This window comes from Nannospalax galili, unplaced genomic scaffold (genome assembly GCF_000622305.1).
Source record: "Nannospalax galili isolate Female #2095 unplaced genomic scaffold, S.galili_v1.0 scaffold213, whole genome shotgun sequence".
Lineage (NCBI taxonomy): Eukaryota > Metazoa > Chordata > Mammalia > Rodentia > Spalacidae > Nannospalax > Nannospalax galili.
Window position 1 is genome coordinate 3,510,603 of NW_008335195.1, and position 16,593 is coordinate 3,527,195.

Consider the following 16,593-nt stretch of genomic DNA (forward strand, 5'->3'; position numbering starts at 1 on the left):
GAACTTCATTCAGGTCCTTTTCAGGAGTAATATGTGCTTTTAACTACTGAGTCATCTCGCCAGCCCCACCTTTCCCCTGCCCTTTTGAAACAAGAGTTCCATGTAGCCTACATAGGCCTTAAAATCACTGTAGCCAATGACCTTGAACTTCTGATTTTCCTGCCTTCACCTCCCAATTGGTGGGATCACAAGTGTGCACCATCACACCTGGTTTATGTGGTGTTGCTAACTGAACAAACTCAGGGCTTCGTGCATGTTAGGCAAACACTCTACAACTGATCTATATCTCTAGCCAGGAGAGACTGCATTGTTAATGAAGGGATAGATAGTGGGAGAGAGAAACCAAATGAGAAACTGAACATCAGAAGTCCAGAACTATGTAGGTAGAACTCAGAAAATTTTGAAAGAACAATGAATAATCAAGTGGCAGGGGGTCTTGAAAACTTTAAGAAGTCAAACCTTTATAATCTCTAAAATGTTTGACACAGTATGTCCCAAGGACTTTTCTCAAACTGTACTTGTGTGGCTGACAGCTTATTAACTTGAATAACCTGTGAGTTACTGTAGGCCAATTCTGCCACAGTAACTGATTTGCTTTTAAATCAGTCATTCTCCATTTGACCAGAAATCTTACTATGGCCACTGCTTGTCACACACCTGGCTATAAACTATTTCCAGGTGAGCATTCTGCCAATTGAGTTATATCCCCAACTCTGATAAACTGTATTTCTAAGAATATGGATGAAAACCATAGTCCTGGTGGAAAAATAATAGGAAAAGGGCAAATACCAGTGTACTGGTAACAGATGGACTTCTGTTACTTCTGTCGTAACCTGGGGAAGCCACAAGACTCTGCTGCTTTAACTGTAGAGCAGCTGAAAATTATCTATACAGTCTCACATTTCAGGATTAAACTGCCTAGACCCACACAGTGTGGTTCATTCGCTTTCTCCTCCCCCCAGGGGTGAAGTTTCAGACATCTGATAATCTACTGTGGATAGAATGAGTTGATTCCAATGCCATGGGGGCCAATGCTGGGATTGAAATGAACGCCTCCACTCTGGAAGCCCCTCACCCAGCCTCTTCCTGTGCCCTGTCTACATTATATGGCATGTCATATGCCAAATTATAACTGTAGCGAGAGGAGTGAGGGAGAACTTTCACATTGGCTTCATACGAGCACGCAGTGAGAAATATTTAAAAACCAAGTTAAAAAGAGGATCACTGCTTCAGTCACAAAATAGGAAAATAGCTGATCCCAAAGATGGAACCTTTAAAACTTCCCTTCTTTAACCTTCCAGGAAGGAACGGTGTTTGGTGGGAAAAAGCATCGAGAGCTTTCTGTTGTGGTTCCTTCAGGCCAGCTTCCATTCATAGATTTTTGTTTTGAGACAGGGTCTCCCTGTAGCCCCAGCTGGCTTGGAATTCTCTATGTAGACCTGCCTGCCACCGTCTCTGCCTCTGGAGTGCTGAGATTAAAGACATGAGTCACTACATCTGGCTCCATTCATAGACTTAAATATATATATTTATTATTATGTGTATGAGCCTGCATGTATGTAAGTGCACTCGTGTCATGTAATGCCCACAGAAGTCAGAAGAGGGTATCAGACCCCTGGAACTGGAGTTAGGGATGGTTATTAGCCACCATGTGGGTGCTGGGAATTGAACTCAGATCCTCTGCAAGAGCAGCCAGTCTCTTAACTGCTGAGCCATCTCTCCACTCCACTCCCCATTCATAGATTAACTTTCAGTTTCAAAGACTTTTAATAGGTTATTTTTGACCTATAGCACCTTTATGAAAGGATTTATAAATTATGACTCATTTTACTAATCTGAAAAAGTGCAAAGGAAACCTGCAACTGTATTATTGGCAACAGGAAATAGACTAATACAAATTCTTTTTGGAGGAGGAGGATTTGAGACAGGGTCTCACTATGTAGATCAGGCTGGCCTTGGACTTGCAGCAATCCTGCAGCCTCTGCCCCTCAAGTGCTGAGATTACAGGATGTGCCTCCACTGCTGATCCACACTCCTTGATTCCTGTTCTGTTATCTAGTCTGCTGCTGCCATCACCCCAGCACATATCATCAAGACTGCTTTGCTCTTTCCTAGCATGGGTAGGAGGGGCTTTTTAACACATTTGATCAGGCTCCCTTGCTTGGTTGGTGCTTCCAATGTCAATCGTTCCTCCCCTTGTAGAGGTAGAATGGCAACGGCCAAGGGCTAATTCACTCAGTCACATAAACATGTCATCTAAAAATAAAGCCAAATACACGTTTTGGTTTTTTTCATATATTTACAATATAAATATTGTTTTCAAAGTACATATTCTTTTAACAGTTTGAGAAAATTATCTAGCATGGGACAGCAATTTAAAGTAAGCCTCTATAGTGGTGGTTCAGGAAAAATAGAACATTTGGGCACTGGGACCCTCGGGGGAATGAGAATGGGCACAGGGGATGAGCACTGTTGAGGGGACGCAGTGGTGCAGTCCATGCTGCACCGAGGTACAATGTGTCACGCCAGGGGCAACCCCTGTCTGGATGGGGTGTTATAAAAACTAACCTGGAAAGATATAAACAATACACATGCTTGCATAGTGCAGTAATCTTAAAGAAGCTCAACATTTCATTCTCATTCTCAACAGCGTAAAGGAACAGCATGTAAACACACCACACAAAATTAAAGACTTGTGCATATATTTCAGATTTCAACATTAATGTCAAAAATACATAATATGATTTTACATAGGATTGTGCTACATTAGAACACTAGAGACAAACATCACTTGGGTATTGAGGAAAACATTAAATATTAAATAACAGAAATAAAATGTGTAAACACTAATCTAACTGGGGATTTTGCTATCGCAACTGTCTAATGAAGTGGCTTCAACAGAAAGGATGAGGACACAAGTGCTTCCAGTCTGCTTGGAATTGCGGAGCTCAATTCAGGAATCCTTTAATAAATCTGGTCCAGGACAACAGGGGGGGACCAGTCTCCCGGCTGCTGATTTGGTATACTCCATTCTATGCTAACGCTCACTTTCAAGCTTGGGTACTGAGCAAATACTTGAAGCTGCCACGCCTCATCAACATCTTGGTGAAAACTGAGGGTTTGTTGGCAATTCAGTGTAAGATTTGAGTTCATACGCAGCACCGCTATCAACCTCCATGGATTTTCTAGAGAACAGGAGCCGAACGTCTCTATGGAGGTAGATCTTCCCAGATTTGGAACTCTGGAACCTATACAAATACATAGAACGATTAATAATGTTAGGGAATGAGTCCTTAAAACAAGCAAGACTGGGTAATTAAAGTTTGAAAGCGGGAAGAACTAATCTTGCTGTACTTCTAGCTTAACCCTCTTCCCAGTGTTTAAAGTCTTAAATTATCAAAGCACATGTTCCTGACTCACTATTCTCTAACCTTGCTGTACAATCCTTTCCTCTTATGGGGTCCTGGCTTCCTTAGTTTTCCTGACTCTGTGGCACCTGAACTGTCCACAGCTAGGGTAATAAGTTTCCACTGACACCTGCCAATTATCCACTTTGGGCTTTGCAGGCCTATTCTAGACACACAGACAGACAATCCACACAAATCAGCTGCCCATGATTTGGGGTAGAATAAAATGGACTCCACATCTGAGAAGCCATCACAGAAATATTAAAAGTTTTTCTGGATGTGATTGCTTACACCTGTAATCCCAGCACTCAGCAGGCTGAGGCAAGAAGATTGTCAAGTTTGAGATAAGCCTGGACTACATAGTGAATTACAGGCCAGTCTGGGCTATAATATAAAACCGTCTCAAAAAAGCCCAAACCAGACAGAGATGGCTCAGCAGTTAAGAGCACTGACTGCTCTTGCAGAGGACCTGGGTTTGATTCCCAGCACCCACATGGCGGCTATGAACCATCCTTAACTCCAGTTCCAGGGGAATCTGAAGCCCTCTTCTGACCACAGCATTGCATGACACAGGTGCACTCACATACATGCAGGCAATACACTCATACACATAAAATAAAAATAATAAAATATTAAAAAAAACAAACCCAAACCAACCTCCCACTCCCCCCAAAAGAAATGAAAATAAAATTTTATATGTGTGATGTGAGAACATGTGTTTGTATTTCCACGTGTAGGTAACACACGTGTGTGTGCAGGTGTGCATGTGGACACTAAAAGTTGACATCAGGTGTCTTCCTCAATCACTTTCCACTTTATTGAGGTAAGGTCTCCCAGTGAACCTGGAGCTCAGCGATTTGGCTGGTCTAGGCAGTGAGCTTGCCCCGGTCCCTGCTTCTCAAGTGCTGGGATTACAGTTGGCCTGTTGGTTTCTACGTGGGTTCTGGATGTGAACTTCAGTCAGCAGATTTGTATGGAAGAGCTTCATCCACTGAGCCTTCTCCCCAGGCCATGTTTTGGTTTGTGTTTCCCCCCCGTTCTTAAATAGTTCTTTATTGCAGTGGGTTGGAAGTCTTGACAGAGTTAGCATTCAAAGACAACATACACACCAAAGTTATGAGGGTGGAAAGAGAGATGGGAAGAGCCTGGAGGCCCTCTCTTTTTGTTTTTATAATTTTTTTTTTTTGAGACAGGGTCTCCCTGTAGCCCCAGCTGTCCTGGAACTATGTAGATCAGGCTGGCCTCGAACTCACAGAGATCCTCCTGCCTCTGCCTCCTGAGTGCTGGGATTAAAATCTTTTTTATTTTTTTTTTATTTTTTTGTCTTTTTGAGACAGGGTCTTCCTGTAGCCCCAGCTGTTCTGGAACTTGCTATGTAGACCAGACTGGCCGTGAACTCACAGAGATCTACCTACCACTGCCTCCCCAGTGCTGGGATTAAAGGCATATGCCACCATGCCTGCTGAGGCCCCCTCTTCAAGAGCAAGTGGGTATGCAGGGATGTGGAGTGCTGATGGAGCATCCGTAGACCACTTTAGCTTAATAAGCACGGTTAGAGACAAAGAGGGACTCACTGGCTGCGGCCCCAGCCTAATCACTTGGGGTACACTTTCCTTGACAAGCGAGGCTGTTGGCCAGGGCTCACTTGATGTACTCCTCTTGGGCAACCTTGAGTGTTCCTTCTTCCTGCCCCAGGCCTTTAGGGAAAAGGCCTGCAGAGCTTGGCTATAGGAGAAAAATCAAGGCCCATGGCTTCAGTAGGGGGCATTTGAGGACACTGAGGTTGACGGATGCCTTTTCCTAACTCTGCCCCCCAGACAGGAAAGTGACCCAGGGAGAGCAAGGGATACTGTGTGATGCAGTGCTATGACAGTTGCCATAACAATCTCTTCATTCAAAGCTTCTGGATACAAGCATGGCCTAGGGTAACCATGCTGGGCTTCAGCAAGGTGCCTTCTAAGTATTTGTGGTGGTCGCTCAGAGCCTTGTAGACAGCAGCCAGTACCTTCTCAGTTACATACTGATAGCGGTTCAAGTCATGGTCCCCATCAGGGAGGATTTTGGGCTCCACAATGGGCACAAAACCATTCAGCTGGTAGATGCTGGCATGAAGGGCCAGAACACTGGCATTCTCCATGATGGCACAGGCTGAGCAGGTGCGCTCTCCAATTTTCAGCACACAATGCCACTTAGCAATGTCAGCTTCATCCTTCTTGTACTGGGCACAGCATTCAGACAGTCCATCCAGCCCTTGGGTGGTAGTCTGCCATTGGGATTCCTGCCAAGGGCCCCACACCCTTGTCTATCTTGACACCCACAGCACCACCCTTGGATTTGATAACTTGGGGGAAGGGATGTCCATCATCCATCTTCTGGTACAGTGTCTCATAGAAAGAATCACCCCCCTCCCTGTGGGGATTCACATGGTCAGCAGTGGTCAGCAGCAACTGACATCAGAAGCACTTGTTCTCCTGTGTTCTTGGTGTCATGGACTGCAGCCTCTTGGCAATGCTCCTGGTGGACTCATCTACAGCCAGGATGCCCTTGTCCTGAGCCACAATGAGTAATGTCAGACAGCTCCTTCTGCTCCAGGGTCAGTGCTGGGTATGGGTAGGGCACAGTGCTGGCAGCAAGTTCCTGGCAGAGGAGGGGGTTGGATTTTCAGGGTGTGGCAGTAAGAGTGAGAAGCAAACGCGGCAGTGCGCACCACAACTTGGTTTGTTTGTTTGTTTTTGAGACAGGGCCCTATGCTGTACCCAGGATGGCCTCAAACTTTTGGTAATCCCCCTGCTTTAGTCACCGTAGGAACGGTATTACAGACATGTCCCACCAATGCCTTGCAAGTTTCAAGTTCTGGGATAATCACTGCAGTAGCTAGTTAAAAGATAACCATCAAACCAAAACCTCAGTAGACACCAGCAGTGTAATGAGAAACGGCCACCGAAACTGGGCATGAAATAGCTTCTGCCTCCTGCTAAACCCTGGTAGACAGAAGGTGCTCTGCATTTGTCGGTTTTATTCCCAAATGATGGAGAGGCCTGGTGTGAGCAAACCTCATGCACTGGCTCCCACTTTCTCCACCTGAAGGAGAACATGGGAAGCTTTGGCAAGTGTGCCCTTTTCCAAATAGTGCCTAGGTTTCTAAGTATTATGTGAAGCCTGTAAAAGCTAAGGCAGCTGAGTTAGATGAATGTTGGTTACACATTACTTAGGTTGCTAAATACACACTCTTGAGGTTGTTATACTTCAGGAGGAGCTGACAATGTAGCACAGTGGTAGAGTACTTGCCTAGCATGCATGCAACTCTAGGTTTGATCCCCAACACCACAGAACAAATAATACCAACCAACCAACCAACCAACCAACCAACCACACAGAAGACATCAAAAGAACATTGTGAAATGAAAGTTGAATCAGAGAACTGAATCTTTTCCTACTGGGCTGGGAGGTTGGTTGGTTAATTGACAGATTCTGTAGTACTTGGTTCTGGACCCAGAACTCCATGTAAAGCAAGCACTCAGCCACTAAGCTGTATTTCTAGCCCTCTTTTTACTTTTTATTTTGAGACGGGGTCTCATTAAGTTGCCCAAGCAGAACTTAAACTTGTGATTCTCCTGCCTCAGTCTTCCAAGTTTCTAAAATTTACGGGCCTCTGTGACCAGATTATTATTGTTTTTGTAGTGTTGAGGGATGAAATTCAGGGCCTTACACATGCCACTAAGGCATACATCCCTAGCACTGGGAAAAATTCTTATAGTCTGCTATTTTACATTTCTCTTTTAATTTATTTTTTAGTTCCTTAGGACAGGGTATCACCCAGGCTGGTCTGGAACTCACTATGTAGTCTAGAATGACCTTACAGCAGTCCTCCTGCCTCAGTCTCCCAAGTGCTGGGGTTTCCCATGCCTGGGTTTGTTTGTTTATTTATTTGAGTAGGGTCTCCCTGTAGTCCCAGCTGGCCTGGAACTTGCTATGTAGAGCAGGATAGCCTCTATCTCATAGAGATTCTCCTGCCTCTGCCTCCCAAGTGCTGGGATTAAAGGTGTGTGCCATCATGCCTGGCTTATTTTTCTTAAAAAAATAATTTTAATTACTTTTTATTTATTTATTGTATGTGCACACATGTGATTACAAGTGGAAGTCAGAGGACAATCTATGGTAGTTGTCTCAACTCAGGTCATCAGGCTCAGTGGCAAGTACCTTTACTGGCTGAGCCATGTTACTGGCCAACATTTCTTTTAAAAATTTTATTTTGGGGGGGGGCCGGTGAGATGGTGCAGCGGTTAAGAACACTGGTTGTTCTTGCAGAAGACCCAGGTTCGAATCCCAGCACCCACATGGCAGTTAACAACTGTCCGTAACTCCAGATCCAGGGGATCCAACAGCCTCTTTTGTCCTCCGCAGGCATTGCACAACTAAAATTAAAAAAAATTATTTTTACTAGCTGGCCATGGTGGCACACAACTTTAATCCCAGCACTCGGGAGGCAAAGGCAGGCAGAGCTCTGTGAGTTCGAGGCCAGCCTGGTCTACATAGTGAGTTCCAGGACAGCTGGGGCTACAGGGAGACCCTGCCTCAAAAAGATAAAAAAAGATATTTTTACTTTATATGTACATATGAGTGTTTTGCCTGCATGTATGTATGTGTGTGCAGTGCCCAGAGAGGCCAGAAAGGTGTCAGGTCTCTTGGAGTTTCAGATGGTTGTTAGCTGCGATGTGGGTGCTGGGAAACAAATTGGGGTCCTCTGCAAGAGCAGCCAGTGCTCTTAACGGTTGAGCCATCTCTCCAGCCTCCACATTTCTCCTTTTGAAAAAGTTTCCCAAGTTTGTTTTCGGTAGACAGTTTCTCATACTCATAGTTTATGGAACATATCCCCTAGTGTTCCTGTCAAGCAGTTTCAGGATGGACCCAAACACATAACATGGGTTAAAGCTTTTGGATGGGTTCTGCCTGTTGGATGCAGAACAGGTAGAGACATGAGATGCATTAAGCAGTGTTCTGAGAGGAACAGTTAGCAACTTTTTCAAGCACGTAACTTGCATATTTAGCTTATTCCCTATCCAATCCACTGTACTGCAGTTATCTATTGAAAGACAAAGGGTCACCACAGGGACAGGTTAAAGAAGACTCTGCTTAAACCCTGGGTGAGGGGTGACTTATGACTAGGGCTCCCTACAACGAAGAGCTAGTCTAAGAGGAAAGTCACTGATGTGGCTGAGAATGTCTTAGGGAAGGAACTAGAAAACTCAAAAATACTTACAGGAAAAAGGCTACTGAAAACCAACTTAATCAGTTGATTTGCTCTGATCCCAAGAGCTCCACAGGAATTTGGGGGACTAAAAACTTTAGGATGATAGCAACTTGAACCAAAGGACCAAAAACTAACCAACCAACCATCAATGTATGGTTGAGCTGAAGCCATGAAAGTTGCAGAAAAAGGCATTCTAGCAGAGCTCCAAGAATGTAGCTTCATCAGTACTGCTACCTCCCCAGTGTCTAGAAGCAAGTCTGGTATGGAAGTATCTGTTGATGTGGTGAGTGAAGTCGAAGAGGTCCCCTGTCCAATACAGCTGCTAGCTACATGGAGCTAACGGTCACTTGACATGGGGCTAGTTTAAACTGAGTTGTGCTCTGAGTACAAAATATATCTTGATTTTGAAGATATGGTAAAATGAAAGAATGTAAAATATCTCACTGATGTTTATATTGATTATATATTCAAATGATAACATTTAAGTGTGCTATGTTAAGTAAAATATATTAATTTTGCCTTTAAAAATTATTTTCTAGGTTGTTTTTTTTTTTTTTTTTTTTAAGACAGGATCTCATGTAACCTAGGCTGGTCTCAAACTCACTATGTAGCCAAAGATGGCCTTGAACTTCTGATCCCCCTGCCTCCATCTCCTGAGTGCTGGGGATTACAGGTACGAGTCTCCATGTCCAGGTACATTATTTTCCTATGTGGCTGCAAGTAACTATAGAACAGTACTGATGGCTCATATTACATTTCTATTAGACACTTCTGGCTTAATAACTGATTCACTGGGGCTACAGAGATGGCTCAGTGATTAAGAGCACTGGCTGCTCTTGCAGAGGACATGGGTTTGATTCCCAGCACCCATATAGTGGCTGTAACTCCAGTTCCAGGGGATCCTATGCCTTCTTCTGACTTCCTTGGGCACTGCACAACATGGGTACACTCACGTACATGCAGGCAATACACTCATACACATAAAATTAAAAAAAAACCAAAACAAAACCTGATTAACTGTCTCAAATATCAGGCTTTGCCTTGTCTTCCAGTATTTTACATTCAACAATTACAAGTACAAGCCTGATTTCTGTTAGTAACAATGATGGTGTGAATGTATGCCATGAGCTTTCTGCACCTTGGTAGGGTGTCAGAGCCTCACACTAAGCAGAGGACAGTGGTCCTAGTCTAGTCAGTTACAGGTTCCTTAAAAAACTAAACAATGTTAGAATTGTCCTAAAGTAAGATATTTTCATATTAATCTAACAGCTACGTAATTGAACGTAAAGCCCACTCAATGGGAAGAGAAACTCATGTGTGGTACTGTAAACCTAGCCAAATACACATAGCTGAAGAGGTCATAGATCTTAGATAAAACTTCAAGGCTGTCATATCCCTAGAAACATGCAATTTCTTACTATGTGCAAAATATGGCTCCTTAAATTTATAGACAAGTATCCCAGTCACTACTCATCAAAGAAAGCTTCTTTGTCGACAGACAGAGATTATTACAGAGTTTCACAACTGGTCACACAGAGATTGTCTATCAATTTCCCAAGTCGAAGTGGCATGTCTAGGATGCAACCTCTACACCTAAATCTCATGGAACAAGGGATGAAGAGAACACTAATGCATCTTTCAACTCTTATCAATGAAGCTCCCCCATGCAATACTAGGCCAGGAATGCAAAAGGTCACAAATGGCCAAAATGCGAGAATAAGAGCCTGCAGAATATGGGTCCTTGGACAGGACTCCTATATTAAAATCCACTCACCCAGGGTTCAGGGACCATTTCAGAAGAAGGGGTGGAAAGACTTTAAGAGTCAAGGAGGAGGTGCATGATCATATGCAAGTTGAGTCCTACAGGCTTTTGGGACCCTTCTCATATGAACCTACAGTAATGGTGTCAGCATGCACAAGACCCATGCAAAGTCAAGCAGACAAAACCCAGCACAGAAATGTGGAAATGGACAAAAGGCCCCAATCTTAATCAAAGAATTATTGGCAGCTGATTATTTTTGGCTGAGGAAGAGCTAATTTTCTTAAAGGGAGGGACTCTAGATAGACTGACTAGATCCCAGTGGATGAACTTGCACTAAGGGACATCTGGGGACACTAACTTTACATGATAGGCATTAACACAAATGACAGAAGGTATGAATTCCAGTTGGGGGGTTATTGGAGGGTGCCAAAAGGGAAGAGGGTATAAAGATGATTTTCTGTATGAAATACACAAAAATTCAATAAAAAATAAGATATTTTTATATTAATCTGATATACCTCAGATGTATGAGGTAGCGTAGTAATCGTTCTGTATGTTGGATGTTCTCTTTGTTAATACTTCTCTTCATTTCTTGTTTAACAGGAACAGAAAAAGTTCTTTGTCGTAGGAATGTCTGATGATTGGCTGGCATATCTCGTAAATCATACGTCACAACAAACATCTTCACCACAGTCTTATTAGGATTGAATAAGGTCTGAAGAAACAACAGAGAAGTTATTCTTTAAAAAATGATACTTTGTTTATGTGACTCAGAATGACTGTGTCAGTAATGAAACAGTCTTTTTAATAATTTAATCCCACTGGAGATAACTCAGTTTCAGAGATTAAAGTTAACATTTTGTAAGTTCACAAAATAGTACTCAATATTCTTTCAAAGATTCAACTCAATTTCTTAATTCTCAATAATATAAAGTCCTGTAATAAATAAAAATCTTTAGTCACAAATTTCACATTAATAGTAAAGAATATATAATTTCCCCATTATTCAGATAATCAGAAATTGTTCTGCTAGTTAAGCCAAATACACTTTGATGGAATATTTTGGGTTAGAATATTCTACTTCATTCATTTCAAACATAGTTTCACTGAATATATAAATTGCAAATTTTCAAAGTGAAATTTGAATTTCTCTTACACTTTAATGATTACTTCAATTATTTAAAAACAGAACCTCAGTAAATGTAAAATTTTAAAGCAGTTATTATAAAGTAGTTATTGCAAAATGAACTATAAACGTTCAAAGGAGAGACTTTTCTGTTTGAAAATATTTTCAAGCTTAGGAAAAAAAACAGTATTATTAGATTCAAAGCTAAATTACACTTCATGTCCTCAGACTTGGAATCATATTTTGAATAAAACCCCAAGCTGCTGAACTGACTTTAACCAAATTACCAACACATCAATCGGTAACTTGGTGCCATGCTTTCAGAAGCTCGTCCGAGGGACTGGACATCACTCACTGAATCAAAATGAGAAATACATCAACATTATGATCTGAATTTACAATCTAGTGAGTCATAAGATCAAGGTTAATACATTCAACAACCCAACTGGAGCCAGGAGTTCAAACCATGACTATGCGTAATTAAACCATGTAAGGCATAAATCAAATGCAAACTTCTGGTTTAAAACCACCACAGAAGTGAATGTGTGCTTCTGGTCTATGCCTCATTGCTAGGACAGTTCACGTCCAGCTCACCGGTGACCTTCTTCATGAGCTCCACAGATAGGAGGCAAAAGACTACCACTCCTTAACTTGAAAAATCCATTAAACACATAAATCATACTTTAATATGTAGCGATTCCTCCATAGTAAACACATATGTGGCACACTACTGTTTCACTCCAGTGAAACTGGAAATAAACAAATGCACAGACTCCTTGCAGAACTGGAACAGAGGGGTAAGGGACCTGACAGAGCACTGCCAACCTGAGGGCATCTGCTTCAGGAAGCCTCTTGCATAGACAGAGGCAAGCAGCCAACCTTGGCCAGATTCTTCCAGTCTGCAAAACCCAAAGCAGACTTGAGAGCTCACAGGGTTACCCTGGATCAGACTTAGAGATAAACTTAGACCAGGCCTGCTCTGCTTAGAAGGTCTCTGTGCTCAAACTGGATGGGTTGGTAGAGTGGCACCCTCTTTGCCTGATATCTTCCTTCCTATCTTCCTTCCTATCTTCCTTCCTTCCTTCCTTCCTTCCCTCCCTCCCTCCCTCCAAAGCAGACTTGAGAGCTCACAGGGTTACCCTGGATCAGACTTAGAGATAAACTTAGACCAGGCCTGCTCTGCTTAGAAGGTCTCTGTGCTCAAACTGGATGGGTTGGTAGAGTGGCACCCTCTTTGCCTGATATCTTCCTTCCTATCTTCCTTCCTATCTTCCTTCCTTCCTTCCTTCCTTCCCTCCCTCCCTCCCTCCCACCGACTAGCGATAGTATCTTGTCTCCCAAGTTTTCCTGCTAAAGCAAGACTAATATTTGGGGGTCTCCTTTTAAGTGGGTTAATCTCAATATGGCTCAATATTTAATAGAAAGCACTGGTAAGGTTAGGATCTCATTATTTTGAAAATAAGTCAATTTAAGTAACGTAAATGGTTATATACTATTTTCCTAAAGCATTCACCTCAATTAACTTATTAAGGTTTTCCTTTTATGGAGGTCCCCAAATGGTCATTCCTGGGGCAGAGCATGGGAACTCCAAACAAAGCTGCCGCCCCACTGTTACTTACCAAGGTTGTTGCAGCAGCAGTAGCAGGAGAAAGGGCTAAGTTCTACATGTATGTGAGAGAATGATTATTGCAATTGTAGGCTATAAAACACATACCACTTGTATCGTTCCTGAAGGAGGTACTCGGTAACCCCTTTTACCAAGGGACTCTAAAGTAATCACACCCTTGAAACAGAAAAAGACAAATTGAGTGCACATGTACATAAAAGGCTACAGTGAGAACACAGCAGGTAATTATTGAAAATGTTCTATTATATTTCTATGGAAAATTATTCACATTGCATTAAGAGATATGTTTGTTCTATGAGCATGAAATAGTGAAGTTTCCACCTCTAAAGAAACCATTTACTGCTCTTCCTGGACATGCTGCTACAAGTACTATATATATCATCATAACCAAGCTGCTGGGACTTTCCACTGAGATACAAGAGTCAGAAGTTTCCTAGCCTAAAGGAAATAAAGCAAGGTTCCAGGGTTATTGCCATGTATCTTAGGGGAGAGGGGAAATGGAGAAGAAATACAACAACTGCTCTTTGGGTGTGGAAAAAGTAATGAATGTGGAAAGTCTGAGCTGTGGCCCAAAACAAAGGAATTCTTCCATCAGGGAGTCAAGCTACATATCTGAATTTGTGACAACAGATGAAAGAAGAAAAAAGCAACAACAGGAAAGTAAGGGTGTCTGGGGAATCTGTGGCTCCTGTCTTATCGATAATTCACTTACAGCAGAAGAGACGAAGGTTTACCAGGAATATCAGGCTGACTTGTCCTATAGTAAAGCCACAAAAGTCCCTTTTCCAGAGATAAATGTTTCTTCAGAAGTAGCTCGTGTCATGTTGGGTCTCAATCTGAATCTTCTTAAAGCACTGCTCTGAATTTTTTATTTTCTATTTTGCTTTTTCCTTGTCTTTTTGAAACATGGTCTCCCTGTAGCCCCAGCTGGCCTGGAAGGTGCTATGGAGACCAGGCTGGCCTCAATCTCACAGATTCACCTGCCTCTTTTTCCTAAGTGCTGGGATTAAAGGCATGTGCCACCACACCCAGCTAGTTTCCCATTTTTTAAAAAATATTTATTACTTTTATTTTATGTGTACGAGTGTATTGCCTGCATGTATGTGAGTGCACCCATGTCGTGCAAAGCCGCGGAGGTCAGAAGAGGGCTTCGGATTCCCCTGGAACTGGAGTCAAGGACAGTTGAGAGCCGTCATGTGGGTGCTGGGAATCAAACCCGGGTCCTCTGCAAGAGCAGTCAGCACTCCCAACCACTGAACCATCTCTCCAGGCCCTAGTTTTCCATTTTTTAAAACACTCTTTTTTTGTGTAACTCAGGCTGATCTCAAATTCACTATTGTTATCTGAGGCTGACCTTGAACACTTGATCCTTCTGCTTCCTGAGTGCTGAGATTATAAGTGTTTGTGCCACCATGCCCAACTTTCTTATTTTGATTTCTTTTGGTTTGCTTATTGTTTATTTAAACACAGAGCCTCAATATGTAGCCTAGATTGGTCTGGAACTCACAGAACCCGTCCTGCCTTAGTCTCTCAAGTGCTGGGACCACAGGTGTGAACTCACCACCAATGCCTTTTAGTCTTTACTTATTAAGGGATCTAAGACTTTCAGTTGGTTCAAAATCCCCGTACAGTGACTTGAAGGTTGAAGAGCTGAGATCTGAGTAAAGTTAAAGCTAAATCAGGGTCATTTCATTAGGCAAAGGGGCTACTGGAGGTTCTCGACTTGGTCTGGTATTCAGTGCAGGGGCATCAACACATGTGACCTTGTTAGAAATGCAAACTGTCTGGTAGCTCTACCAAATTCAATCTGCCTTTGAGTAGGACTTCCCTGATAATATAATATGTACAATGTAGTCTGAGAAAACTTTGAAGTATAGGCAGTTTTTCTGTGAGCTCTGAACAATTGAAGCAGAAAGTATAAATGTAAAGAAAGTAAGTTCAAAGCTTTTCAATAACCAGGTGATCAAACAACCACAGGTGGCAGCTGTGAGTGCTGATTCTGTCTCTTGGCTGGGGTGACTCTTCCCAGTATTTGAGGTAGGTAAGTAGAATAACTATATATCCTCCACATTTCCTGGGTCCATCATTCTACAATGTAAATATAAATTGTAAAGTACATATAACAAAGGACATCCCATTAGGTGACATCTTGTTGGGTATGGAAGCTAGACTTGGGGTGGGAGGTAAAAAGGAGTGGACCAAAGTGAAGGGAGGGCCAGGTTCTGACTTCCAATCCTAACTCTATGCACAGAGCACTGGACATTAAATTAAGAATATGGGGCAATGTTCATGGAAATGGGCACTGAAAAGACATTCCTTGTTCCCGACAAATCCAGTGTGTCACATGGTCATTTAAAGTATGAACACAGTTATCAACAACCTGAACCCCTCCCCAGTGCATCAGCAGTTTCTGGCAATCTGCTCTACATAGCCACTAAGGTCTATACACACTACTTTTCAAGAATAAGCAGCACAGCTATTACATGAAAAATGGTGTGGTGTGTAATACCACTCCTCTTCCTAGTTCCAGAACGAGAAAAGTAAAATATGGAAAAACAATAGCTACTCTTATAATCCCAGTGACATAGCAGTATGTTATTGCTCTGCCTTATAACCTCCTTCCACCACCAAAAAACACAGGAAAGCTAGAAAGACAACAACTACGATGGTGACTACACTTCTTTTAACATATATGATTCTTACACTTTTTGGAACATCATAGTAATAGTGACTAAGTCAATCTCTAAAAGACAAGATCTTTTTTAGAGATCTTTTAAATTTAGAGCAGGACTTCAAACCAACTATTTCTTTTTAAAAGTTTTATTTATGTGTATATATGTGTGTGTCGGTGCACATGAATGTAGTGCTCTCAGAGACCAGAAGATGGAGTCAGATCCTCTGGAACTGGAGTTACAGGTGGTTGTGAGTCACCTGATGTGGGTGTTGGGGACTGAACTCAGGGCTTCTACAAGAGCAGCAAGTGTTACTAACCACTGAGCCATTGCTCTATCCCCAAAACAATGCTTTCTAAGTAATGTAAAACCTGTAAGTAAGTTAAAAATTACAGAAAAAGAATGGACAATTTTTGGAATGTCACTAATATTATTTATTTCATCATTTTCAGGGGCACACATATTATTATTTATACCTAGAGAAAGTTACCATATTTAATATAGAGAAATATTTCTCTATATTAAATGGCAGTTTTGAACAGTAAGCTTAAGATGAACTAAACTTAGCTGAGACTTATACACACACACAAAAAATCCTCAAATTATTGTGCAATAAAGAATATACATTGTGAGAGTAATGGCACACCTATAATCCCAGCACTCAGGAGGTGGAGGCAGGAGGACCAGGAGTTTAAGGCTGTCTTGGCCTATGTGAGGCCCTGTGTTAAAAGATAAAAAAACAACAAAA

At 42.2% G+C, this 16,593-nt stretch overlaps 1 protein-coding gene and 1 pseudogene across 2 annotated transcripts in view; both read right to left on the reverse strand.

Annotated features, from left to right (window-relative positions):
* Positions 1-2,275: 2,275 nt before the first annotated feature.
* Fam214a (family with sequence similarity 214 member A) overlaps positions 2,276-16,593 on the reverse strand; it is a 99,135-nt gene continuing 84,817 nt past the window's right edge. The window contains exons 10-12 of one of the 2 annotated variants that reach the window (XM_008829775.3): positions 13,261-13,329; positions 10,939-11,135; positions 2,276-3,248 (exon numbers count right to left, since the gene is read on the reverse strand). In XM_008829775.3, coding sequence (XP_008827997.1) covers positions 3,095-3,248; positions 10,939-11,135; positions 13,261-13,329 — 420 coding nt within the window. In that variant the 3' untranslated portion in view covers positions 2,276-3,094. The remainder of the gene's footprint in view (positions 3,249-10,938; positions 11,136-13,260; positions 13,330-16,593) is intronic. The other variant, XM_008829776.3, reaches the window with a different exon arrangement.
* Positions 4,808-6,068, reverse strand: LOC108490663 (annotated as a pseudogene).